The sequence below is a fragment of the Dermacentor variabilis genome, chromosome 1, assembly GCF_050947875.1.
Source record: "Dermacentor variabilis isolate Ectoservices chromosome 1, ASM5094787v1, whole genome shotgun sequence".
NCBI classification, from domain to species: Eukaryota; Metazoa; Arthropoda; class Arachnida; order Ixodida; family Ixodidae; genus Dermacentor; species Dermacentor variabilis.
The window spans coordinates 25,678,115-25,704,418 of record NC_134568.1 but is presented as its reverse complement, the minus strand read 5'-3'; the positions used below and the strand labels follow the sequence as shown (position 1 = coordinate 25,704,418).

General features: G+C 47.4%; 2 protein-coding genes across 2 annotated transcripts; both read right to left on the bottom strand.

The window, feature by feature from the left end:
* Window positions 1-321: 321 nt before the first annotated feature.
* Window positions 322-753, bottom strand: LOC142569415 (histone H2A-like). The gene has a single exon (XM_075678613.1). It carries the CDS (start codon window positions 727-729, stop codon window positions 322-324), a length of 408 nt encoding a protein of 135 aa, XP_075534728.1. The 5' UTR covers window positions 730-753.
* Window positions 754-12,211: 11,458 nt separating this feature from the next.
* LOC142570467 (uncharacterized) lies at window positions 12,212-24,956 on the bottom strand. The gene is made up of 4 exons (XM_075678855.1): window positions 24,675-24,956; window positions 18,105-18,270; window positions 13,442-14,319; window positions 12,212-12,313 (listed from the first exon to the last, which is right to left on the bottom strand). Exons 1-4 carry the CDS (start codon window positions 24,831-24,833, stop codon window positions 12,242-12,244), a joined length of 1,275 nt encoding a protein of 424 aa, XP_075534970.1. The 5' UTR covers window positions 24,834-24,956; the 3' UTR covers window positions 12,212-12,241.
* Between the last annotated feature and the right edge of the window lie 1,348 nt (window positions 24,957-26,304).

Sequence of the window (26,304 nt, the reverse complement as noted above, 5' to 3'; positions counted from 1 at the left end):
ATGGTCGCTGAATGATTGCAGCGCCAGATGTTCCCTATAATATATTGTAGGAAACTCTATGGTTTGTGCAGCGTTGTTAGGCAGCGCTATCTTGGGAACTGGCCCACGAAAACGGCTAGACAGGATTGGTTTCCAAAGACTGCCAAGCGCATTAAGACACTTCCGGGTAGGAAAACCTCGACGGCTCTCATACCTTCATTTCCACGCATGCCAAATCGCAGGTTCAACAGAAACTTAGTAAAGGCGAAAAGCTTGGTGCAACATCGCTAATTTATTTTGTCTTCCGGCACGGTTCGACGGCACGCCCGACAAGACTTTTCTCTAAGGCTGGCTTCCACCGCACGCATCAAAACCTCCGTGGCCCTTCTTCTGCGTCTTGAGCAGTTCCTGCTGAATGTTGGGCGACACATCACCTTCGGCTATGGTGACGTTCCGCAACAACTTGCTCAGCTCCTCGTTGTCACGCACAGCCACCTGCAAATGACGCGGCGTGATGCGCGTCTTGTTTTTGCGGTGAGCCGCAATCCCCGCCGGCTCGAGCATCTCAGCCGTTAAATATTGCAGAACGGCCGCCATGTAGACCGGGGCGCCGGCCCCGATGTGATCTGCGTAGTGGCCATGTCTCATGAGGCGGTGGATGCGACCCACCGAGAAAAGAAGGCCAGCCCGCCGGGATCGAGACCCCTTCCCAGTCTTGGTCGCCTTGTCTGCTAGAGCCCGGCCGGTCATCACCTGACCCCAAGAGCGGCTGGGTACAAAGTGGATGGCCTGAAATGATCGGAAAGCAGCAGAGCTGTCAGAGAAGGCATGCCGAGTACACGGGCTTCGTGTGAACTTGTCATGCATTCGTTACTCGGTGATGACCCGACATGAGCTTATTAAAGCACAAGTTGACGCTATCCATTGTTAACATCCGTGCTTGGCATGCCGGAAATGTGGTGCCAGAGGAAAGCTTGCAAGTAACGACGGTCGTTGTGATCAGCCTAAGCCTTTTCGGTTGCAAAGTCTGGTACAGTCTACTTATATCGATTTCGGGAAAGAAAGGGTGTATATATTGATTCACAAGGACGTTAACACTAATGACAGTTCGATCAGCTGTCGGCCGTTGGCGTTTGAAATGTTTGAAACGCCAAATGCCACGTGACTGCAAAAAGAAAATAAACACGTTAACCGGACTAAACTCCAGTTCACATCCACGTAATGCGAAGCATTAAAGGTGCGATAGGGAACAGACTTTTGAATTATATAGCTGTTCTGGAGCGAACGTTTAATGCTTTTGCGACGTGTTGCGAATTGATACGGAATGCAGTGCGTGGTGTTGTTTGTTGTTGTCCGGACACCCAGTGACACAAGTTGGCGTCAAAGGTGTTCATTGAAGTGCGGCACGTACTCAGTGACTCCTGGGGCACGTATACCCATATACTGGCCCATATACCCACTGACACATACCAGAATGTGACATGAGGTGTGAGAAGACCGAAATGTATTAAAGAAGCTTTCATTGCCTTTTCCCTGGGGTTTATCGTTCGTCGCGTTTCCTCGCCTAGTAAATCAGATTATTACTAGGAACAGCTGCGCCTACGTGTGCATTGTCAGTGAGGGTTTAATAGTAGTTTCATGGAACCGAAGCGCATCCTAATTGCTGTGAAAGTGGAAGCCAAGAAGAAGCGTCTCGCTGTACAGGCACGTAAACGTCATGCCAACAAACACGAAGGTACACTTGTGCGCAAACTAATTACGCAGATAACGACATGGAATCCGTCTTCACTTCACATAGGCAACTTGCGCACTCAATACATAAGCATGTGCGCCAACGTAAGCGCGAACATCAAATAACTTAAGCACAAACATAGATAGAACAAAGCTTTGATTCGCATAAATTCCAACATAAATATTTAACCTGCTTGATTTGTTGTTGTTGTTGTTACTTGTGCCTGACCTTGAACGGATATGGTCTGTTTTGTTCTATGGTATGATACCATACTGTACACATACCTAGTGACACCTACTGTTCCAAGTTGGGCATAAACGGCCAGAAACATACAAACCCCCAAGGGGAGGGGGGGTGGGGGGGGGAGTAAAAAAGAACGCTATCGCTTTAAAACGAAAACGTTTCAGTTTGACGTTTGTTGTTCAGACACAACAGTGAACTGAATATTACCATGTCGATTTTTCACCTGTCGTACCAGCCACTGATTACGAGCGTTTTTTGGAGCAACAAACTAGAAAATCTGAAAAATTCAATTAGAAACATGCAATAACAGAATACCTTAGTATTTTCTCACGCGCCTGCGGTAGTGTTGCAAGGAAGCAAATGAAACGACGACAGTTACTTTAAGGTTGTGTCCTTTATAGTTCCTCTCAAGTTCTACAACTGCGTATAAGCGGCGCTGTCGGTATGGTCTCTGAAAGTTCCCGCCGACAGTCGAGAGTTGCGGTCACTGTCAGTTGCGCTTCGCTCCTCGCAGATGCAGGACATGCATGTGTCGAATGAACTCCTGAACAATACTTCGCAATGTGGTGAACGTGGTTTAAACGGCAACTCCGGTGATCTTTTTTACCATGTCAAGGTAATTGAATTTTCGGGTTCCCGAGACCCCCTTGTCAGGCGTCTGATAGTAGAATTGTTCCGCAAATATGAAAATAATTTTTTAAGAAAGCGAATTTCGGCCACGGCGGCCGCATTTCGATGGAGGCGAAATGCGAAAACACCCGTGTACTTAGATTTAGGTGCACGTATACGTTAAAGAACCCCAGGTAGTCGTAATATCAGGAGTCCCCCACTACGGCGTGTCTCATAATCAGATCGTGGTTTTGGCACGTAAAACCCTATAGTTTAATTTTAAAGAAGCGAAAAATCGGAATAATGAAAGTGAAACCCGACCGAGCAGTCGTGCGGACCACTTCGTGTGACGTCGCGAGCGGTACACCAGCGGGGAAGGCGCGCAAGGCATGCTGGTCTCGCCGAATGGGATAACGAAGGTGGCAAAAAGCAGACGCTCAGTTGATTCGTGACCACGCCGGATCTTCGTGTGACAACGTCAGCGGCACCAGCTCTCCGAATCTGTCAAACAGTGATCGCCACAACTCAAACGAATTAAACAGCCACGAATCGGCGTCCGCATTCGACCCGCTACCACGAAAGCCAGCGCGCATGCGCAACATATTGCGCTGCAACATGAAGACCACGTGCTGCTTGCTATTTTAGGTCTTCTACACCTTTTAAAGCGCTTCGCATAGTCACTATAAGATGTTGAATACCGCATATCAATTCTGCTGAATGCCGCAAGGTGGAGGAAGGTTCATGAAAGAAAAAATTGTCGTCCACTTGTATGAAGCACGAAGCCAAAAAAGAAACCCACCGAAATACACAAAAACAAAAACGAGAAAACAGGTGATCAAGCTTTGTGGCCCTGCAAGGATCAGCAGCGTAATCCGACTTTTAGGCCTGTTTAAGAAGGTTCCCGCGTTCCCCGCTCGCGATAAGGGTTTCTCAAAATAATAATAATAATACAATAAAAAAGAAGCTTCGTAGTGGAAAAATTCGTCCTGGTCCGGGATCCAAACCCTCGACCAAAGACTTTCCGGGGCGGTCGTTCTACCATCTCAGATAACCAAGAGGCTAGCAGACCGCAGCGCGAGGGCGAATAAATCGACGATTCGAATATCGGGCACCTGAAAATCAATTCTGCGGAATCCCGAATTTTTACTCATCTGCGAAGCTTTGTTTCTGGGAAACCCGTAACGAGTTTCCTTTGTAGCTTCGTGCTACATACGGGTGAATTACATATTTTATTTCACTATAAGATGTCGTGAAGCACTTCTTGCCACATCTGTCTCCCGGAAGAACGCAGCTGACAGTCCAAAGCACCCACCGGTGCATTTGTTTACATCGGGAGCATGCTCGAGAGCATGGGAGCTTGCTCTGCTCTACATACTCCGAGCATGCTCTGCGTCGTCTTTTACGTCATAACACAATGTGTAGTTAATCTATTGAAGCAACAAGTATAGAGCGCCAATTCCACTGAAGCACTCTCATCATGCCCTCAGGCGGCGAGAGCACCACAGTGGGGCAATTGCTCTCTCGAAAATAAACTATGTTAACTCGGCGACGTTAAGGACTTTCTTAGCTTTAGAATGGGGGCGAGAATTTGGGGTGGCATTCATGGGAGAGCCGCGACGCTTGGGGGCTGCGACCCCACATCCGCGCTCGATGCACCATTCGACTCCAAGTTACTGAGAACAGCTACATTTGATCCCTTGTCAGGGAAAGAAGACTTAACATTTTGCTTACTTCCCATTAGCAAAGTGGGCGTGTTGAGCTCAAGTACTGCATTAGGTTTTCACAATGCAAGAGGTACAGAAGTTGCCTGCAGCAGGTGCATTAATTGTGCGGGAACAATTTGCGATATACAAACAGTCACACTTTCAACTAGCCTTTCCATGACATTAGCCATTCTACAGCAGCTGCAATCCCTTCTGAAATGGTTGAATCCATGGCAGGAGGCTGCCGCGCCACAACACCAGCGTAACCATGTGATCTTTCCTTTCCGCGACAGTAACCTCTCTACAGGAGCAACACCTCTTATCTATTACCTCAAGAATTTGAACTTCCGGTGCTCGAGAAGGACAGTCGGAATAATCAGCTTGATGGGATCCTCCGTATAGGCAACACTTCACTGTTAGAGTGACGCACTCATTGCCCAGATGTCCCTCACCACAGATGTAGCAACGAGGGCTAGACTTGCAGCCACCCGCGCTGTGCCCAAAACGCCGACAACTACGGCATCGTAACGAGCGCGATGCAAAAGCATCTACACCAAGAACAAGTGTCCAGATTTTTAATTCTGAGAGACATGATGTACCTGCAAACCTGGAAATCACAGATTCTGTAGGTACACGCGCATGATCAGACATACAGTTACGGCGACAGATGGCGATAACACGATAGTGTTATCGCCACCTAGTGTTATGGCGATAGTGTTTCTGACGGACTCAGTCGAGAGTCCACACCACGCACTATTCCCTTCGTGCAAGCCAGATGAGGCGGAATGAATGCGTTCACCTTGATGGAGCGAAACGAGAAACATTTTAGATCTGCTACACATGCCTCGTCTGGCGATCTGCAGACAATGCCTTGTCTCCTCGCCCAAATTGGCGAACGTCTGTGATATCCGGATAGTGATGAGTCATAGCTTTAAGACCCGTCTGGATTGCTTGCAGGTTGTTTATTCGAATGGAGCCGTCATTAAAAGGTACCAACGCCACCGGAATGCTGCTCACTCCACTACGAAAGAAGGTTTCATTTGATCAGGAGGGACCGAAGCTGACCAGGGGCAGGGGCTCAGGCGAGCTGTTCGTCATGAGGACGGCTGACTGTCTCGGTCAAAACAGTACAGCCTACTGTAGCTTATTGTCAAGAATCAAGCTTAAACCATCCAACACCTAGCCTAGCACCCCAAAGCGCTTACGTGACCACGAGGTCTAACCAGCGGAGCCGCCACGTAGATCGAACGGAGCTGGAAACGCCTTGCCAAGAGAAGATGGATTCCTTGCCTGCTTGCTTGCTGGCTGGCTGGCTTGTTTGCTTGCTTGTTCCTCACTTCTGGCGTTTACGCTATACGGGGGATTGGCCAGTAAGCCTGTAGTTAAAGGTTAAAGGGAAGGAAAGAGAGAAAAACCTAAACGGAAGAATAAATCAGGGTGAAGTATAACGTTTATCAGAATTAGGAAATCGATTTATCCGGCAGATACAAAAATAAAAATATTTGTAACTAATATCAACAGAAAATTTTGTGCACTCTTTCTTGGAGTATTAGAATCAATTCGAACACACAATCAGAGAGTTAATTAGCTATCCAATTATTGATTAACATGGTAGCCTTCTTGTGTCACAGAGGTGGTCGCAAATGGCCACGCAAATGTTCCTGTGGTTAAAACCCAATGAAGAAGACCCAAATGAGAGGATATCTTGGCTAGTTAACGAAATACCCAATTTTCGGAATGAGAAATCGAATTTCTTCCCCTGATTTATAAACCGGCGGCATGCTAGCAGAAAGTGATCAATGTTTTTGTGTTCCAGGCAGGTAGGACACAGAGGGGACGGTGTCAGACCGGACACATATGTATAAGCAAAATTTAATGGTGGGATGCGGCATTGTAATTTTGTTATGAAGATTTCTCATTTACATGTGGGACACCATTTATTGTCTCAAGAAAAGGACAAATGATTAAATTCCGACGTTTGGATTTTCTGTTCTGTAGAATCTTGGAAAAGAAGAAATTTTCTAAACCCAGCCGCAGCGACATAAGCCAAAGTAGGCATAACTGGTTCATCAGGACACATCCGCGCAAGTGTTTCAGCCATTTCATTTAAGGATATGCCACGATGGCCTGGAAAACCATACCAACCGCACCAGGCTTACGTTTGGAGGGGTTAATGATTTAAATGTATTGGCTACAGTAGTGTCTGAAGATGAAGTGAGTGATGGGCATACTGACAGTGGGTCAGTCACTATAACTGCTATTAAATAATTTGAAGGAAGTTTCCGAAGAGCTAAGATAACGGCTGACAGTTCAGTCAGAAATATGAGTGTAATATCCGGAAGGCGTAATGCATATGACCAGGATAAGGACTCGGAGAAAATACCCACACCTGCGTTCGCCTCATTCATTGACGCATCAGTCGCGATAGCATGATATATTCCCAGTGGCGTTAAATGATATTCTATCATGCCATTTAAATATGTAGTGGGCAGGAGTTAGGCATTTGATGGAAGCATATCATCAAATTCAATCTTTATATTAGGCAAGGGCTTGTCTGTGCAAATGACCTCGCGTATATTAACGTTTAGTGGATTTAGCTCAGCTTGTACAAACAAAAACTGAGGTATATGTAAGCGGGACCAATGCTCATTGAAAAATGTCTTCATTTCACTAATAAATACAAATTGTGATCGTCGCAAAGAAGATTCATAAATGTTTAAATAAGTGTTTTACTCGTCCCTGGGTGCAGAACGAGACCTCTTCTTTTTCCTCCTTGCACTTATGGCGCTACCCACGAAGGCAGGATTGGCCATGGTTTGCTATGGAAACATAATGAGAGATCCTGGCTTCCCACATTTAATTAATAGTGATAATAAATATCACTTGTAGCTCTCGCTTTTCTATTCTTAGTTCCAACCGCACATAACATTATTAGCCTGTAGCTTTCAAAAACGAAGTCTTTCTTTTATTTTTAACAATAAATAAATAAAATGAGGACTTATGATCCCCAGCTGGCTTCTTTCTCCGGAAGTGAAAAAAAAAAAAGATATTTCCACATTACTTGTTGTGCCCGCAACACAGTTCTACACGCGCTACACCGGAAGTAGAATGTTTTCATTAAAGATTCTTTCTCTCTGCCTCTTAAGGCTATACAGTGTCACTATTTGCACAGCGAGACAATGTAGACTGTAAGAAAGCTGTGAATTTAAAGTAAATTTGCAGCAATTTTCTGTGCCGCAAAATAAATTTTCTTTCAATGCTGTGTGACAGAAACCTGTTTAAAAAACAGAAATGCGCTGTTATTCTTGATCTCCACCTTAGGAAGAGAGTAAAGAAACTAAAATATAACCGTTATAAATTATTGTAACTGCGTAAAACACTATAAAAGTACCATTTTAGAAATGGGAGCTGTACTTTCTCACCGCATCAACGGCACAAATTATCCTATTGGATGCCGCCCCAGGACGCTGTCCAAATCAAAACGCAACTATTCTCAGGCAGTAAAGGAAGCGTTGGCGTCTGTACTTGGTATTACACGATTTAAGGACTACTTATATGGCAAAAGTTTGTTTTGGTCACAGACCATATACCCCTGACGGGTTCGTTCAACCCAGGAAAAGCCATTGCTCCCATGGCAGCTGCTAGGATTCAGCGGTGGGCACTTCTCTTAGAGAACCACCAGCACACGCTGCAGTACCGCAGAGGTACGGAAAACTCGAATCCTGATGCCGTGAGTCGCTTGCCGTTACCGAACAAGGTGAAAGATAAAAGCACAGAGGATCCGACAGAGCATGTTCTTTACTATGAGTGTATGAAAGGAAGGCTGTTAGTGTCAGTGAAGTGGCATATTTGACCGATACGGATCCGACGCTGCAGCAAGTAAAATATTGAATTAGAAGAGGCTGGCCGATTTTTTTTTTTATTTTGTCTGAAGAGCAAATTCGGTTCCAGCCGTACTTAAGCAAGAAGGCTGGGCCCACTTATTGTCATGATTTGGTATACTGGGGACATCACCATCGTGCTTCCCGTAGCTCTAACCAGTCGCATCTCGGACTTGCTCAACGAAACACACCCAGGCATGGCGGCCATAAAGAACATAGCAAGATCCCTGTTCTGGTTTCCAGGTGTGAATGGTGAAATTGAGCGATTGATGCGTGGACATCCTGCTTGTGCTCAAGCTGCCGCGATGCCTCCAGCGCGAACTCCTGTTACATGGCCCACAACGGGAGAAAAATGGAGCCGGTCACACGGTGATTATGCAGGTCGCATTGAAGGACATATTGAAGGTCATGGATTCAGAAGCAAAGTGGATAGGGGCAAATGCAATGAAATCGACTACGGCAGAAACGACAGTGGAGGCCCTCAGGGCTATGTTTGAGAGGTTCGGCCTACCACGCACACTTGTGACTAATAACGGACCTCAGTTCACAGGTTTCCACTTCCGTAATTTCCTGGCTCAGAACCAAGTACAATACTTGACTACCGCGCCCTATCATCCGCAATCAAATGGTTCAGCGGAGAGGGCCTTAAGAACCCCGAAAGAAGCGTTGAAGAAAAACAATGGAATCCAGCTGCAAACACGGATTGCAAGGTTTTTGTTCCGTTATCGTCACACGTCAGTGAAGGAAGGGAAGTCACCAACAGAGCTCTTGCTGGGATATACAATAAGGACAAAGCTCGACTGCATCATGCCGACCGCCGAGGCAGCAAACGCAGAGCCATGCACTGAACACCAGCAGCGATGGCAAGTTGGGCAGCGTGTGTGGACTCTCCGGCCACGGAAAAAAATGGATACCTGGTATCGTGCGGGATAGAAAAAGAAAGCGCATGGTCACAGTGGATGCGGCTCAAGAAACGTAACGGCGGCATCTTGACCAAATGTGACGTTGGGACGCCTCGGCCACGGAATCGTGCGACACCGACAGGGTAACGCCCCGTCAAGGACTTTCGTACGGAAGTACCGAAGACTATCTCCGTCAACTGAACCTTTGCGTCTCTCAATGAGACAACGCCGTCCTCGAGAGCGTTTGAACTTAGAAGGGGAGAAGAATTTGTGGTATCATCATCACCAGCAAGAAGCGGGCCTCGGGCTCGTGACGCTCGCGCTATTGGAGACCTTGGTGGGTTTTATGTTTTTGTTTTTTCCTGGTTCCGCGCTGACGTGGAACAAAGCAATGTTGCACAAATGTGCGACTGAAGGCTGTTTCACACGGCGCGATTGGGACAAAAAAAAAAAATCGTTCTGCCGCGCCCGTCGCAGAGCGGTTTTCGCTGGCAGCTTTGACTGGTTGTCATGCGTCGCAGAAGCCAATTTAAGAGGTGACTAGTTTTATTTTCTAGTGCATTGCAAGGAGTGAATGACGTATTAATATTACCCGATAATTTCCGCGTGTTGATAACATAGAACAAGACTACAATGCACGCAAAGCAAATTCAGGCGGGCAGTGACAAAATTTACGTTAATACGAAGCCATCCACTATATGGCATGCTTCATAATCAGATCATGCTTATGGCGCACAGGAAACCCAGCATTCAATTTATTCTTTGATGCGAAACACTCTTGTTGAGTGTAGCACGGTTTTTCCTGCCATCTGCCATTGATGTAACTGTTTTCGTCGGCAGATCCAGAAGGTAGTGAAGCCTCGCCTTTATGGCTTCCCTTCGCTCTCGGCTTCCTGCAAATGCGCGCCGAGGTTCTTCCACAAGTTCGGTTGTTCCTACCATCCTTGTCTGACCGCTTTTATCTAATTTCTTTCGTGGTGCTATTTCAATTAATAAAATATTATTTTAAATTTATACAGTGTGGGCGAAATCGAACCCACGTCACGCAATTTCCTCAAGCATAGCAGCCCGACGCTTTATTGCGCTGCGCATCGCCCAAAGAACTTTCTCTCCCAATGCCGAGTTCGAGGAACGTAAGCTCATAGCGCTCCGAGACCACTCGTCGTCGTTATGCGGCTCAGAAGCCTGAGGCCCGCTCTGCCCAACTGGAACGAAAACGGTACGCCGAACGTGAACGCTATGTCGTCCAAACGGAGCGAACGAAGTTACTTGAATGTAATGAAACGTTTAAAATTCAGCAACCACTGTATTATTCCCGCTGCACATACCACCAGTTCGCACACACATTGCAGCTGCGATCGTTGTTTCGCTTACAGCGGTATTGCTCAAGTTAGCGCGTGCGGACTTGACCCTTCTCTGGATCGCACTGCGCAGCCACTCGCTAGCGCTTCCGCAACAGCCCAAACAGTCAACAGCTGTGACGCCTAACCCGCGGTTCGTAGGCAGTGCAAAAACGCATCGGGTCAACTGCGTTTCTCCAGAGCGGTGCAGAGGGAGTCTCCACGGGTTCGAAGAAAGGGGAAAGTAAGGAAAGGGGTGCCTTGGCTGCGGCGTAGCGGTAAGGCGGGAAAGGTCGCGGGAGAAGCTAAAGCCCCCTCTCCATGCAACTTTTCTGCGAGCTCGCACTTAATTATCTCGTGATAACCATGCGCGGCCGCTCCGAAGATATCGGAATGCGCGTGCATTCCCACATGCTCCAAAAAATAAACCCGATTCGTGGGCACATTTCTTCTCACCCAACAATTGCGATGCTTCGTATCACGTACGCTCAACTGGGCTGCCGTTATTTTTTTACAGCGAAGCTGTTAAGGGCTACTTTCCCCACTATCGTGTCCGCGTGTATAAAAAAAAAATCTCGAAGATAGTGCAATGCCGGGCCGACACGCGGCGGAGGTGAAGCGCAGACGTTAAGCAGTCCAGATACGTAGGCCGATCCCGAAAATAGTGCAATACCGGGCCGACCCACGGCGGAGGTGCAGTTGGCGATTAAAGGGCCCACATCATCCTTCTTCACGGAGTGTAATGGCACTGAGTTTTTTAGAAAGCTATTGGACAATCGCGCGCCGCAGATCGTCACCACAGCTTACATATCTCACTGAACTTGCCGCCCTCCAAGTTATACCTCTGTCACACGGCACATGTAATGTCATTCACAGTAAATGACATTCATACCGAATGACATTGCGGTCATGCGCTCCCTCTCTACACGGGTATACAAAATGGCATTCGCAGTTGATGGCGATGTTTATCGGCACCTTGCACACGCAGGCAGTCGGCAATCGACATGCATACTTTCAGGTTGCTCTTCGCCCGGCGCAAATCGGTGAGGTGACATCTCGCACTTTCAGCAGCGCGCGCGTCTCGTCGCCGGTCCAATGCGCTTTCCGCTTCGCATTCTCTGCTGACGATGTTCTGAATGTGTTCCGATTTTTCGTGCTAGTAATGTCCGCCTATTCGAATAATCCAGCTCAAGGATAAGAATTATGCTAGCCCCCCCCCCCTCCTCCCCCCCGTCACAGGCGATTTTTAATGATTCCATAAAACTTCAAAATGATCACCCTGTGTACTCAGTGACAGTGCTTGCGATTCCCAATCCGAGTTAGTGCGTACATACCACGCCTTTGGTTTTGTATTCTGGTAATGCTACATTGCGTTTTTATTTTCGTGTAAATGCGATATACGCTTTTCCCCGTCGAGTTGTGCATGCACCATCTATTTTGCAGTGCGTGAAGTACTCTCCGTTAAACTTACCAGCAGTGGTAGAATTAATGTAGGGGTACATGCTTCAATGTCCTCTCCGGCTCGCAGAGTATTTGGAATGGCGCTAACTTGTTTTCCTTATACGTATACATTTCGGTGAAGTTGGCGCCACGAGGAACAAACGGTAATTTAAGAAAGAATAGCTTGGCCTAGCTTGATTACATTTCATTGGAGTTCCAGTACTTGTGAGGAGGTCTTGCATATGTACGATGCCTTATAGTCACCCTAAGGTCTGCTGACTGCCAAAGTACCCAGGTTTGCGCCAGGCGCCCATTTCAATGCGGTGAAGCCTAAAGCGCTGCGCAGCACTTGAGTCGATTCAGAGGACGTTAATCCTTATAGGCCAGGCGCTCTTTTTGGTTTATTACTCAATCAATTTTTGTCGTCTAGAATCACGTGGGCTTCGGCGCCGGGGGGAAGCAGCTGTAGGACCATGACGATCACCTGCAGATGAAAAAGAAAAAAGAAAAAAATGGAAACACAATAAGACTCTTCCTAGGTGCTCTGTCAGTGAGCTACAGTCTTCCGTGTGCTTCAGTTATAGTTACAGCCCAAAGTGTACGAACCACTATAGCGAAAACAATTTCCGTGGAATTCGAGCGCCTAGCCACACACACACACAAAAAAAATGGGGGTAGATTGCACGGCTTGCGAGGATGTGCACAAGCTGCAAGTGCAAGTATCGATTCAAGGCTATGCGCAAAGATGGTAAATGAGTTATTTCGCCAGTAATGCGTTCCGCAGATTTCTGGACAGTATCAAAGGGGCGGCGGATGTGAATCGTTGCCTCGTAGGCCTTACCTAGCCTTGAGGCGCCGAGCTATGAGAAGTAGACAGTACGAGTTCGCATCATATTATCAGGGCCCGTAACAGACGTTAGGGTTATGCCAGGAAAAATATGAACAGAAGGCGCCTGTGCGCTTTCAGCCACGTCGCGCGGGAAGGCCGACAGCCGGTACACATTAAAAGGCCACAGAAACAAGAGTAAATGCAGAAAAATTTAACGGGATTTAAAGTAATTGTTCACTGTTCGAACTAGCGACGAAAGCGAAGCAACTGTCTTTGGCAGCAGCAACAAAGAGCTTTCCTCTCTCTCCATCTCTATCTTTCTCTCTCTCTCTCTCTCAGACATATTGAAGGGCTGCTCCTTTGCATCAGAGAAAAAAAATGTCACCGTAACATACTGTCATCGCTTCAACCAACGATTTTCGCGCTAAAAGACACTTGATTTACATGGCCACGAAGACGAGCACTTCCGTGCATGTGCTTTGACCGATGAATGCCGTGAAGCTTAGACGTCTGGTGTTTTTTCATTGTGTGAAATACCCTCAAAAGCGGTGCCTCGAACAGCAAACCTACAAGAAGGCTTTGCCTGCGGCACTTGTTCCGGTGCGCTAACATATTATAGAAGGTGACGGCAAGCTTACGCCACCTTTCTGTCACCACACTCCAGCTGTACTGCAGCGTGAGTAGAATTGCGGTGTGACATGAACCGCAACCATAGGAGCGGCAACATTTCTATTCGACGCACTCTAACGGTATCATCTGTATGGTATGCAGGCGCAGGATTACCTTGCGCTTGGCAAGCGGCTCTCCCATGAGAAGCAGCTCCTCGTCCCTGAGAAATTCACCACTGATGGACATGACCGGCACTTGCGGGAACAGTTCCACTAGCGCCTGAAGTTCCTGCGTATCCTCCATGGAATTCTGCAGGACGATAACAAACGTGTCCCTGGGGCTCGGGCTGGGGGTGCTGTTGCTGCTGTTGCTGTCTCGGCTGCAGCTGCTGGTGCTGCTGCCGACTGGATTGCGTCGAATACTGCTGGGGGTACTGGCGCGACGACTGCTGCGAGTGTTGCTGCGGCAGGGGCTGAACTCTCGACGAAAACTGCTGAGCAGGCTGCGGACACGCATTGCATTGCGTTGCTGGAACAGGCGCATAAAGGACACGGCCACAACCCTCCCCGTATGTTCTTCTTTCCAGTGAGTTGTCAGGCAGCGTCCGTCCTCCATGGGGATACGGAACGAGTGGAACAGCATGACACCCGGGGCCACATTCCGCAGGCACGGGTCTTCCACTGGGCGCCGCAGAACAGCGCGTCGCAGCAGCTTGGACAGTTTTTCCAGCCGGCTGCGCTTGAAACTGCACTGGCGCCGGTACGGGGGCGCCGGGACACCGGGAGCCTCCGTAGCAGGGCACGATTTGCTGCTGCCCGCCACTGCTTCCCCCGGAGCAGCACGGCTGCTGGTGCTGCTGTTGCTGCTGCTGCTGCTGGGACGGCGGTGGCACGGCGTAGGCGGCGACGGGCCGAACAGGAAGGCTCCCGTTATTCCCCGGTGCACACTGCACGCCTTGGTAGGGTCGTCCCGAGGTCGCATAGTTATAGTTTTCGACCGGTGGTACACAACCACACACCTTGGCGAGAGCTGGCTCTGCACCTGTTGCACAACTGCAGGAGCGTAAGAGGACAGCAGCCCGTTAGCTGCCCGTTCAGACACGCACGACGGCGGCTGTGGAACAATTACAGTGGCTCAATTTCTCAGGGTGCATCGTTAGCGTACACGTAAGCTGCCTAGCGAACCATCGGCTGCACCACCCTAAGAGAACAAGGACGTCAAATGTGCGGCAAATGTGACGCCTAGGTTTCTGACACCGGCCTATACAAGTATGGTTACAAGGTGCGATGCGGGTCATTGCGGTTCGTGCTCGAAACTACGGTTACGTCTGCGCGCATCACGTTTTGCGCACGAACGCTATAGCCAACTGTTGCGTTGCGCGTATGAAATCAGTTCGAATCCGGCAAGCTTGGCTGTTAGTCGGCCTCTTCAAGGTGGACTCTAATGACTACAAAGATCACCGCGTGTCATTTTTCACTGAACACATCTTAAATAGCACCATTACAAACCCTGCGACTTCTTGGGCGCACGTACGTTTCAGACAATTACGCAATATCGAAGCACATTGCCTACATGTGTGGCAGGTAGTGCGAGTTGATAATCCATGCTGTTGTTAACCTTAGCGCGGATTAGACGCAGAAAAAAAGTGAGAGAGAAAAATGAATGCATAGGCGACGCTACGTGTGTGCCACCTCTACGAGTAAGTGTTTTCATTGTCTGCGTCTCCTTCGCGCTGTATATATAGTTTACAATAACTGGCACGTGATATAGAGAACCATATGAATTCATTCACCTAAGTGTTGCAGCGGCGAGGGAGACCAATTATAGTTTACTGAATTGCTACTATACTTTGGTGAACTCATAGGTAGAAAATAATTGACAGTTGCTACTGGAAAGTTGCTTCTGTAAGGAAAGTCCTGGCAACGCTATCCGTGTAATCTACAAAAAAAAACTGCCTTCGAGAGCCATGCCCTAGTAGATATCCAGCCATTTCTCTGTAGACGTTGGTGCCGGCGCACTGAACAGACACTGCCCTTGTCTTCGCCAGATGCGATGGCGGATGTGAGCTGACAGACTGACAAACTACGCAGCATTCTACTCGTTCGCTACATTCTGCTTGCATTTCTTGGCGTGAAAGCAAGCACAACTTCCTATAGTTTCATCTGAGCTTTCGCTCTGGTAGCATAACATCACACACCCGACCCGAGTAAACAAGGAGGTTTTCTTTTTTTTTTATCGTTAAGAAAACTTTAATAAAGAATATTAACGTCACTAGCGCGAGGCGGATATTATCTGCCAGAGAAATCAAATTAAATTATCAAATGATTGAAAGGTTTCGTTAATTAACTTATACAAGAATCATTTTTACGGCACATACTGCAATTTACGAATTGTAGCGGGTGAGTTCGCAAGTCGTATCCACTGGGAGCGAATTTTGAGGATGGCACCAGTTTCGAGATGTGCGTTCCCATAGTTTGCGACTAAATGCATTGTTCCGGTAATTTTTGAGCTTCAATGCATAAAGGGCCTTCTGCTAAAAAAACAAAAAAGCAAGTGCAATTCAACAGTGTTTTTACCCCCCATTTGACAGCATTTGCCTCAAGTTGATTCTGAAATTCGTTCCAAGTGGGTGTGCCTGGTGAAATCACTAGATCCTATTCGTATATCGTAATATGTGTGCTAAAATAAATATATAGAAACTTTATTAGTAAAATGTTGTTAATAAGTAAATTATCCATTTCGATTTCCAGTGTAAGTAATATCCGCCTCCGTTGGAGTAGGTAATCCAGTTCATTGACTAAATTTGTGCTATATATCTTAAGCGATTTTTAAAATTTCTGTTAACGTTAATAAAAAAAACACCCTCTATACAAATAATTCTATCAGTGGCTTTCCATTTTGAAAACAACAATGAAGCAACTTGGTTTGGCACTCGGTGTCGCTCTATCAAGGAAAGCCTTCATAGTGTGCGTGTGCGTGTGCGTGTGTGTGTGTGTGTGTGTGCGTGTGTGCGTGTGTGTGTGTGTGTGTGTGTGTGTGTGCGTGTGTGTGCGTGTGTGCGTGCGTGTGTGTGTGTGTGTGTGTGTGTGTGTGTGTGTGTGTGTGTGTGTGTGTGTGTGTGTGTGTGTGTGTGTGTGTGTGTGTGTGTGTGTGTGTGTGTGTGTGTGTGTGTGTGTGTGTGTGTGTGTGTGTGTGTGTGTGTGTGTGTGTGTGTGTGTGTGTGTGTGTGTGTGTGTGTGTGTGTGTGTGTGTGTGTGTGTGTGTGACACTCCTAGAGCAATATTTCTAGATGACTTTAGCGAGACAATAATAATAATAACTTGCGCTGTATTAGCAAATTACGCTTCAGAAATGCCAAAGCACCCACTTTTACGGTAAGAAAAAGAAGCTTTGTAAGGCGGGAAATAAATACAAACTCGGAAGGCGGCTAGTGACGCCTCCGTGGAGATCTCAGCACCGGCTCTTCACGACGTCACAGGTTTCGACAGCGTTTGTGTAGTTTTAGTTAATTGTTTATCATTGGAGAAGGACTACACTGCACTCTAAAAGAACCGATGTCTCAACCTAGCAAGTATCGAGAACTTTTTGTGAAGCCGAAATGGTCCAAATACGGAAAAAAAATTGTTTTTTTTTTAATCCTCGACGTCACATGTATTAGCGTTGACGTTTGGCCGCAGAATTCTAAAAAAAAAAAAGAAGTTGGGCCTTCATTTTTTCAATAACCGTCCTTTTCCCTTCCGTAGATACGAATGAATCTAGATTTTTTGCAATCATTGTATTCTAATCTGGTTCCAACCGAGTGGCAGAAAAGCCCATATACCTGCCGCTGTCGCTTTCCAATGTCGCACTAAAGGCGCCCATACGCTTGAAGCAAATTAAGGTACGGCAAATCAGCGACTTGAAATTGACCACGTATAGCACGCGCAATGCATCCGCAAAAACTGCGCCGAAAAACTGAGGTGTCGTAAGAGCGCAGAAAGTGTATTGATTGATTGATTGATTGATTGATTGATTGATTTATTTATTGATTGATTTATTGATTGATTTATTGATTGATTGATTTATTGATTGATTGATTGATTGATTGATTGATTGATTGATTGATTGATTGATTGATTTATTTATTTTAACGTCCCAAAGCAGCGCTGCATGGTGACATGAGAGACGGCGCCCGCGGAGTAATTTCGCCCACCTGGGTTTTTTTAACGTGCGCTTAAATCTCAGCATGTACAAGCGTCTTTGTTTCTTTTTTTTTTGCATTCTGCCCCCCATTTGTACAAGTTACATCTGTCCAGGTTGCGGAGCCAAAGTACGAAACTGAACATAATTAAGGCACATTTTCACCGAGCCGCGTCCTTGGGTCATTTCTCGGTAAGCGCCGTTCTAAGCGATAAAATGACTTCGAATGATAAGCCGCGGGCTTTTATTTCTATAGAGGAAAACTGTCTAAAACCCCGTAACGCCCACTCACTGTAATCTCGTATGAACATTTGTGTTGCCAAAGACCAGTGTATTATCGGCCACGGTACGCACAGAGGCTGTGGCGTTGCACTGCTGAGAACAATGTCACGAGTTCGAACCAGCGGCCGTGTCGGCCACATTCCGGTGAAATCAAAATGCAAAAAAGCGCCCGTACACTGTGCATTTGGAATGCTCGTTAAAGAACCCGAGGTGGTCAAAATTAATCCAGAGTCCTCCACTACAGCGTGCCTCATAATCAGATCGTAGTTTTTTGCGCGTAAATGCAATCCAAAAATTTAATTTCAATTTTCTGTTTAATTAAAGTATGTTCGCATGGCGAAACGCACGGCGGCGCACTAAGCGCGTGTCCACTTACCAGCCTTTTCGTCCTTCGGGTTGGACGAATACGACAGGAAACCGAACGTGGGGCTGCACCCCGCTTGTTGGGCAATTTGGATAAATCGCCGGAGATCCCGGCAGAAGTCTTCCAGAAACTTTGGGAGCCCGCTTGCCGTGGTTTGGCATTTTTCCTCCGATTTTATCTGCGAGAACCGATCGGTAATAGATAATTACTACTGTCTCGCTGCTGTGTAACCCGGCACACATGAGTAAAGTATAGCGGATCCCTTAATCGGGCTTACCAAAGATATATTTACCGGAACTGTCAGCGCTGAAAAACCCTGGTTCGAGACATCAATTGCAGAGATGTGAACTATGCCAGAGATGTACGCCAACAAGAAATAGTATGATGCGACGCGTACACATGATTTTTTTTAATTAACGCAGTCTTTCGATAATTTATTTAACCGGTGTTCCGGTGCTTTATTCAACACTCGTCCCTTCGGCGCGGCGGACACTACATATGGGCGAGCAGCCATCGCGCAGTCCATTCGCTAATGAACAGAAGTTGGGGTTAATTAACCTTTTTAACACATTGGTTTTAGGTGCAATGGCGCCATTCCTGTATCTAAGCGGGGCGCCGCAGGTGGTTAGAGCAACTTACGATATCTTCAGCGCATCATCCGTTGTTGGGATACCCGTCGACAAAAACTTAACCCTTTTACCGCTACGATTCCGAAAACTGGGCGCACGTAGAGCAGCGCGGAAGCGCCACCCACGTGACCTTTCCCGCCTCGATTGGTTTCTGTATGCAAACAGGAACGCAACTGGGCGCACCGCCTCCGCGCAACTCGCATCGCGCGAAGTTCAGCTGTCTGCGGCACGGTTTTACTCGCGAAGCGCACAACAACGATTGGGATGCCAGTGAGCTGCTTTACGTCACGACTGCGTCGAGAGATCACATGGGCAATGCTTCCGGGAACATAGTAGAGATCAGTGCTTCGAGGCTCTCTTCGTGCTCCCACTTTAGGAATCGGAACGGTAAAAGGCGAATTTTGGTCGACGAGTATCGACGCACGATATTTTTTTTTTATACTTGCGTAAGTTTTTCTACAGCCTTCTGCAGCTAGAACGGAGAAACGAAAAAACAAAACAGTATTTTCCATATGTCGGCAATCAACGAATCCTCGTGCTACCCGGATATGAAAACTCTTGATCATAGGCGGAAATTTTTCATTTTTCCGGGAGGGGGAGGGGGGGGCGACCAGCTCTACGAACCCCCCCCCACACACACACACACACACACACACACACATATATATATATATATATATATATATATATATATATATATATATATATATATATATGTTTATTTATTTATTCCACTCGAAACTTCGTGTGACCTCGAAGAATTGTTCACTGAAATGACACCCTTATATAAGCATTTTCAAGACCTCATAGTAGGGGACAGATCAATTTCACAGCCTGAGTCCTCTCCCAACACCATGAATCTGGCATCTCTCGGTGGTGTAATCTTCCTTCGTGTAATTGTCGTATTACTTCGCTATCACTAATACTACTTCGCCTTTCCGGCGAAACTGCAGCCCCTCTCTGTCTTTTTTTTTTTTTTTCCGTGAGTCCGAGTATAAGCGCTGCTGCGCATGACTGCTGTTGATTCGGATTTCGAGTGAATCCGGCTTGGCCTCATTTCGGTTAATAAGTGAATTATACAGGGTGCCACAACTATCATGCTCCAAGACTAAAAAGAGAGCAGTTGTGTTACTCGAAGAAAACCTAGTCCATATTGTTTCCAGTACAGTGCAGTAGACGCCAGTAATTATTTCGTGCCTGAAATTTAATTCGACAATTGGAATTAATTATCTAATTCGAGAAGTACTGTCCTAATTATCAAAATGTCAATGAGAAAAGTATAGGCACCCCCAGGTACCCCCAATAACATCTAACTGCTGTTTTTTCAGCTACGTAATTGCGTGCAATTTTTTTCGACTGGCAAACAACCCTCACGAAATGCGAAAAATACCACGTGACTGCGCTCCCACCCGCATCATAAAGCAGCGCCCTCAAATAAGCTGATTGAAAGCAACTGCACTGCCTGTAGCAAACCCGAAGAGAGAGCACATTGCCTGATAATCATCACCTTTGCAGCTATTCCTTCCTCTCTACATCACACTTATTATCCGTCTCTCAAGGACGATTGATCACATTGGTAACAAAAGCCCCTTGATAACGCGCCGAAGCACCGCTCCGATCACGCACGAAACACGAAAAGCAATGTAATAGTCATGGCATGTTTCAAAATACCGGCTTTACTCGCACCGCATCGACAGAGTGCTCGCACAGCTATATTTCGCGCCAGAAACTTCCTTAGAACCAAAGCCAAATTAAAGTGACGGTTTTAGTTTTCATGTGCGTGTATACGTGCTGCAAAACAGTTTCGTGGCATAAAATAAAGACGAAATAAACAAACCAGGAAGCGGACCACGCGTTGAGAAAACGCAAAACCGATGTGTACGAAAGTAAATAACCACTGCTAAATGAGCTGAATTGGCAATCGGGACGCCTGCACAAAAAACAAACAAAAATATATACATCAGATTTCAGTGTGCCGTTATCTATGAATTCGTAAGCACCGTTGAACACCAGCTGCTGCCTAGAGGACGTGTTCGAATAGGTCTCCTGCAGCTACGTAGTACTGAGTCCGCTATATCACATCTTCTGTGGCTCTGATGATGGCCGATGCTCGAATTCTACGCAGAAATCCGTTATCCTTGTCTTGAGCTGATTTGACGTCCATCTCGATCATGTAAGCACGATCTTTCACATAAGCCCAAAGAAATAAATCGAGTGGAGAGAGGTCAGGTGACCTAGCCGGCCAATTTACAGGCCCGTGTCTTCCAATCTATTGCGCATGAAAAGTCGCATCCAGCCAGTTTCATGCTCGGCTGCTGCTGTGTGCTGGTACTTCATCTTGCTCATACCACAGAAGTGGAAGACGTGACAGTGGGACTTCGCCGAGAAACTCATCCACCACTCCTTCAAGGATTTTGTCCACATAACGCTGTCCAGTCAGTGTGTGATCGAAGAAGATGGGACTGATTATAGCACCGGCGTAAATTCCGCACCCCCATTGAACGACCGCAGGTATTGGTGCCGATTGTGTTTTACTCAGTGCACATTGTAGTCACTCCAACAGTGTGCATTATGCAAATTTAGCTCGGCGTTCTTGTGAAAATTGGCTTCCTCTGTGCACATGATGTTGCTCAAGAAGTCCGGTGACTCATCGGGTTTGGTGAGGACCCAATTTGAGAAATCTAGGCGATTCTACAGGTCCCTATCTTCCAAGCCCTGGTGCTGGTTAAGGTGGTATGGGTGAAAGGCCATCCTCCAAGCTGATGACTTAGAAATTGGTACCTGGATGGCCACGTCCCACACGCTAGCATGAGGGTTTGAGGCCATAATTGCTAGAACATCCGTGCATAGGCTAGCACTCAAAGATGAAGTCCTAGGTCGCTGTTTCTTGAGGCTTACGATTTGTCTCAGGTTTTCATCACTTCTGATGATAGTCGACGCGTTTAGTCTTCCGCCTCACTTTCACGACTGATATATATTTGCGGCCTTCTTATTGTCATCTGCAGTTCCCAAGACAAGGATCATTTTACCTTCTGCTCTTTGGACAAAGACATGGCGACTGGGAAGAAACAAAACGCACCTTGAAACATTTGTACTCACATTGTCAATGCACTTTTGTGGTGATAGGTTTTGTGGCAAAAAAAAAGGAACCATCCCTGCAGTTTATCTACGTTAAGACAAACGCTATCACAGCTTTTTTCTTACACCAAACGCGACGTGCTACTTCAGGCGAGGCACGGCAGATAAGGCACTAGCTCAAGCACGGTGTCTTACAGCGACGCTATATATGGCTAGCCGATTCGTCCGTCCGTCCGTCTGTCGCCTGTACGCAGAAAACTCCTCCTGCGTAACCCCATGCGAATGCGCGAAAAAAGGAAAGCGAAAGTGAGGCGCGGGATTGGCTGCGCCAGTAGTGACGTCGCTGCTCTCCGTCGCAGTAGATGGCCCGCGCAGCAGTTTCTTTCCGGCCCCCGAAATGGGTAGGCCACGCGTCAAACGTACTCTTGAGGAGCAGGCAGCTTTCGATCAGCAACGCCGCGAGTAGAACCGGGAACGAGCTCGTCTACGCCATGCAGATGCTGCAGCCCAGGCACAAGAACAGGGTCGTGCAGCCGAGCGCCTCCCGAAATGGGTAGGCCACGCGTCAAACGTACTCTTGAGGAGCAGGCAGCTTTCGATCAGCAACGCCGCGAGTAGAACCGGGAACGAGCTCGTCTACGCCATGCAGATGCTGCAGCCCGGGCACAAGAACAGGGTCATGCAGCCGAGCGCCTCCCGAAATGGGTAGGCCACGCGTCAAACGTACTCTTGAGGAGCAGGCAGCTTTCAATCAGCAACGCCGCGAGTAGAACCGGGAACGAGCTCGTCTACGCCATGCAGATGCTGCAGCCCGGGCACAAGAACAGGGTCGTGCAGCCGAGCGCAAGCAGCGACTGCGTACCGAGGGTACGGCAGCCTACCAAGCCGTCGTTTAATGAACAGTCGGGATTAACCCAGTGATAAACACCGGGGCCGCAAGTTTCAGCTTCGCTGGTTCCCATCTGTACGGAGTGCTTGGGCGGTGATTTTTTTTTCTTTATTTACTTCATTTCGTTCTGGCTAACTCAGAAGGAGCCTGTTCGAGGGCTCTGTTTATGATGCAAGTGGGAACGCACTCACATGGTATTCGCCTTATTTCCCAGGGTTTATTTATGAGTCGGAAAAAAGAGTACGCAATTACTATGTCGCTGAAATTACCGCAGTTAGATGTCCGTTGGGTGTTGCTACAAATACCTAATTGACGCTTTGATAATTATGATAGTACGTCTCGAGTTAGATAATTATTTACAATTACCTGATTAAATTTCAGTAACGAAAAAATTACTGGAGGCTGCTCCACTGTAATGGAAACAATATGCACTAGGTCTTCTTCGAGTAACGCTTTGCTTTTTTTTAAATCTTGGTGCATGATGGTTACTTGGGACACCCTGTATTTATTTATGACCTCTGCATGGAAGTGACGATGTTTTCATCCATAATAAATGTTGTAAATTACTAGAAGTGCTTTTTAATGAGTCGTTCGCTTTGCTTACTGGAAAGAGAAGAGATATATTGAGGCCCATATCATTGACGTGTATTTCACACACCGTTGATAAAAGACTCTGCTGAAGGGGTCACTAAAGCCTATAGTTTCTTTTTCAGGGTCAAAAAAGCACGCAAAGCATTTTGAAGCTAGGTGAACATACAGCAACATATTCATTCTCTAGGCATAAGCTATCCGTACCTTTAGAAATAATTGTTAATTGGCTACCTCCTTCTCTTTAAAAGTATAATAAAGTTCGTCCTGTGTATATATCTAAAAATATTGTGTATGTGCATGGTGTTTACTGTGGAAATTGAAAACAATGTTGAAGTGAGAAAATACGGATGAGTCAGGCGTCGCTGGTACTTCTAACGCGCTTGTTCTCCTGTTGTCAGGATTTGCAGGAATAAAGCAAACCATGAATTAAAATCCGTGCACGTCCGGGCCAACAATGATGCAGTAAGCTATTAGCCGCAATAAAATGTAAGTGAAAAGGTCGAGGCAAGTCAAAAGAAACCTCAAATGATGTGGGTGACAAAACTCTGGTAATGACACGTTAGGTGGGGCGATGGGGCAGGCTTCGGCATCGCCGGGCGGGAGGGCTCCCCCCCCCCCGGAAAACTCCGGAGGGGATCGCCATGAACCAAAAACCGTCTTTCTTTTTTTCCCTTCTGTTGGTATCATTCCTGTGCGAAAAAAAATGCAAATCGAGTCATCCAGGTTTAGTTCCGGTTCACGCAAATGTTTCCTTTTTTTTTCATGCTGTCGCTTTCGCTCCTATTGCAGTTCGATATCCTGCCAAATGGTCGGTGCCCACGATTTCGTTCTTTTGTTCACCCATGAAATCTGTTCGGCGGTAACCGGAGGCCGACGAAACAAGCGTCGTTAGACGTTTCACGCTAACTCTCACCCTCTCCGCGATAGGTGTTGAGGCACTGTTGCGTACAGAATTTCCATGCCGGAGAAGCTCGCGAGAGGAGCTCCATCTTGTTCGCGGCGCTCTTGGCACCTCATGAAAAAGGCTCCAGTAAAGTACGCGACAGCGAGCGCCTCGGGGCTTCCTATACGTTTTCTACGCCCCCACATCCCTACGCCGCTTTGTGTAGCGTCGCTAATATGCGGCTTTCGATCGCTCCATCTTCGCCAAACTATAAGCTTCGGCTGCAGAGGTAGCCCTAACGACGTCGATTTCGAACCAACCAAACCTGCTTCGTACAGGCATGCACGTGTAATTATAATTTACTTCTTCCTGGGTGTCGCTATTCTCGATAGCTGAACGGGCGCGCCTTCCGCTCGAAGCGCGTGCCCCATGGCTCGACTGACCAAAAGACGAGGGCCCGCGACGCTGCCTAACGCCTCCCCCTCAAAACTGGCGCCGGACTTCCGACTCACGTGGCAGTAGCAGAGGTAGCGCAGCTTCCGCCTCAGAAGACCGAGGCTAATGGCTTGCCAGAGGCGGCAGACCTCGCTCGTGTTGAACAGGTCGCTGACGGGCACGTATTCGAGGATCTGGCTCACCACGAGGTAGTCAGCGCAGGCAACGCTGTCCATCCATGCACTCGGCTGTTCAGCCGCTGCACCCGGCGCCCAATTTTGTTCGAGTCAGCGGAGCCGCTGCGTCACATGCGAGCCCTGGCCGAATGGAGCGCCTTCTTGCTCGTCGTCTTCGCGCACTCCGCGGGAGGCGCAAGAGCCCGCGCGTCACCTCTTCGCTTTCTTCTTCGCTGACCCGCGCGGAGCTCGGCTCAGCGAAGGGTCGTTATCGCAGCGTTATAATATTAGTGCAGCGGGCTGGGCGCTGTCCGTTTTCCTCCACGGCACGGCGTGCTCTGCCTCGTCAGTCCATCTATTTGAGTTCGTTGCCGCAATGTCGGAACCTCTCACAGGGTCAAAGCAGAGGGAACTTGAGTCAACTTTCGCCGGCTGCGAAAATCCAATGGTTCAGGTAGCGACGAAAGTTATGGACGCTTGCTGTTTGAATATCACTGTACAAGCAGCGCGAACGCGTAAGCGCAGCGAGAAATTGAAGACGCTGGTAGGCTTCAGCAATTTTGTTACCGGCCTCGCGACAGCAACATCAGAACATTCGTGAAAAACACTGTCACATGTAAAAAAAAAGTATCCAATTGGAGCAACATAGATATAGAATACGCCACACTCGGCGAGCGCGCCCTTCATGAACGCTTTGAACGTCCCAACGAAGCTATATTCGGAATGTCATTCGTGACTTCATCTCTAAAATACCCAATTACCTGTGCGGGACTTCACTCTTTTGGCGTTTACGTTTCGAACTTGTGAGCTGTTTACCACCGCGCTGGGAAATGCGCCGATTTCGCCTCCGGACTGCTGTCTACTTCACATGCGGACGAAGTCTCTTCCACAGGTGGCGCTGAATTCGCTAAAGCACAATATACATAGCAGCTATTATTGAGGAACTAGAAGACACACCAAGAGGATGGTATTACAATGATGTTCACCGTACTATGGCAAGAAAAATTAACTTGAGAAAGAAAATGTCCGGTGGAGAGAGACAGGAAGACCATGTGGATGGCGGAACAGGAAAACCAGGGAGGCAATCGAAAAGTGGTGCAAAGAGCGCCCAGAGAACACAGACATGCTAAACGGAACAGCTATCTTAGCAAAAAACAGACGTAAAACCGGCATTGTGTCGATGGAAGGAATGGAAAGGAGAGAACCTGGCCGAGAAAAGTATCAAAAGCGCAAATGATAACTGGATTTTATGACTATATATACGTAAAAAGCAAAACAAAAGAACAATAGACCACCAAGGATATAGTGACCGCTAACAACATTATGCCGTGGTTTTTACTGCATGCGATTATCCTCCACCACGGAGCCCCTCGTGCGGCGATAAGTGATGGGGTCGGCCGTGATCCGCTGACATTGTGGAAGAGTTACTACGCTTTTCTATAGATCTCAAAATATCGCCATTGCACGCCTTACCAGTCGCAAGCCAAGGGGCCTAACTGAGCGCACAAATTGTACCCTCGTCAACATGCTT

What these genes read in the sequence shown, in the direction of transcription:
- LOC142569415 (XM_075678613.1), bottom strand. Translation starts at nt 729, where the DNA reads ATGACCGGCCGGGCTCTAGCAGACAAGGCGACCAAGACTGGGAAGGGG.
- LOC142570467 (XM_075678855.1), bottom strand. Translation starts at nt 24,833, where the DNA reads ATGGACAGCGTTGCCTGCGCTGACTACCTCGTGGTGAGCCAGATCCTC. An exon ending in GCTACCTCTGCTACTGCCAC is followed by an intron (nt 18,271 to 24,674) that starts GTGAGTCGGAAG and finishes CGGTTCTCGCAG; the next exon opens with ATAAAATCGGAGGAAAAATG. An exon ending in CCCGAAGGACGAAAAGGCTG is followed by an intron (nt 14,320 to 18,104) that starts GTAAGTGGACAC and finishes ACGCTCCTGCAG; the next exon opens with TTGTGCAACAGGTGCAGAGC.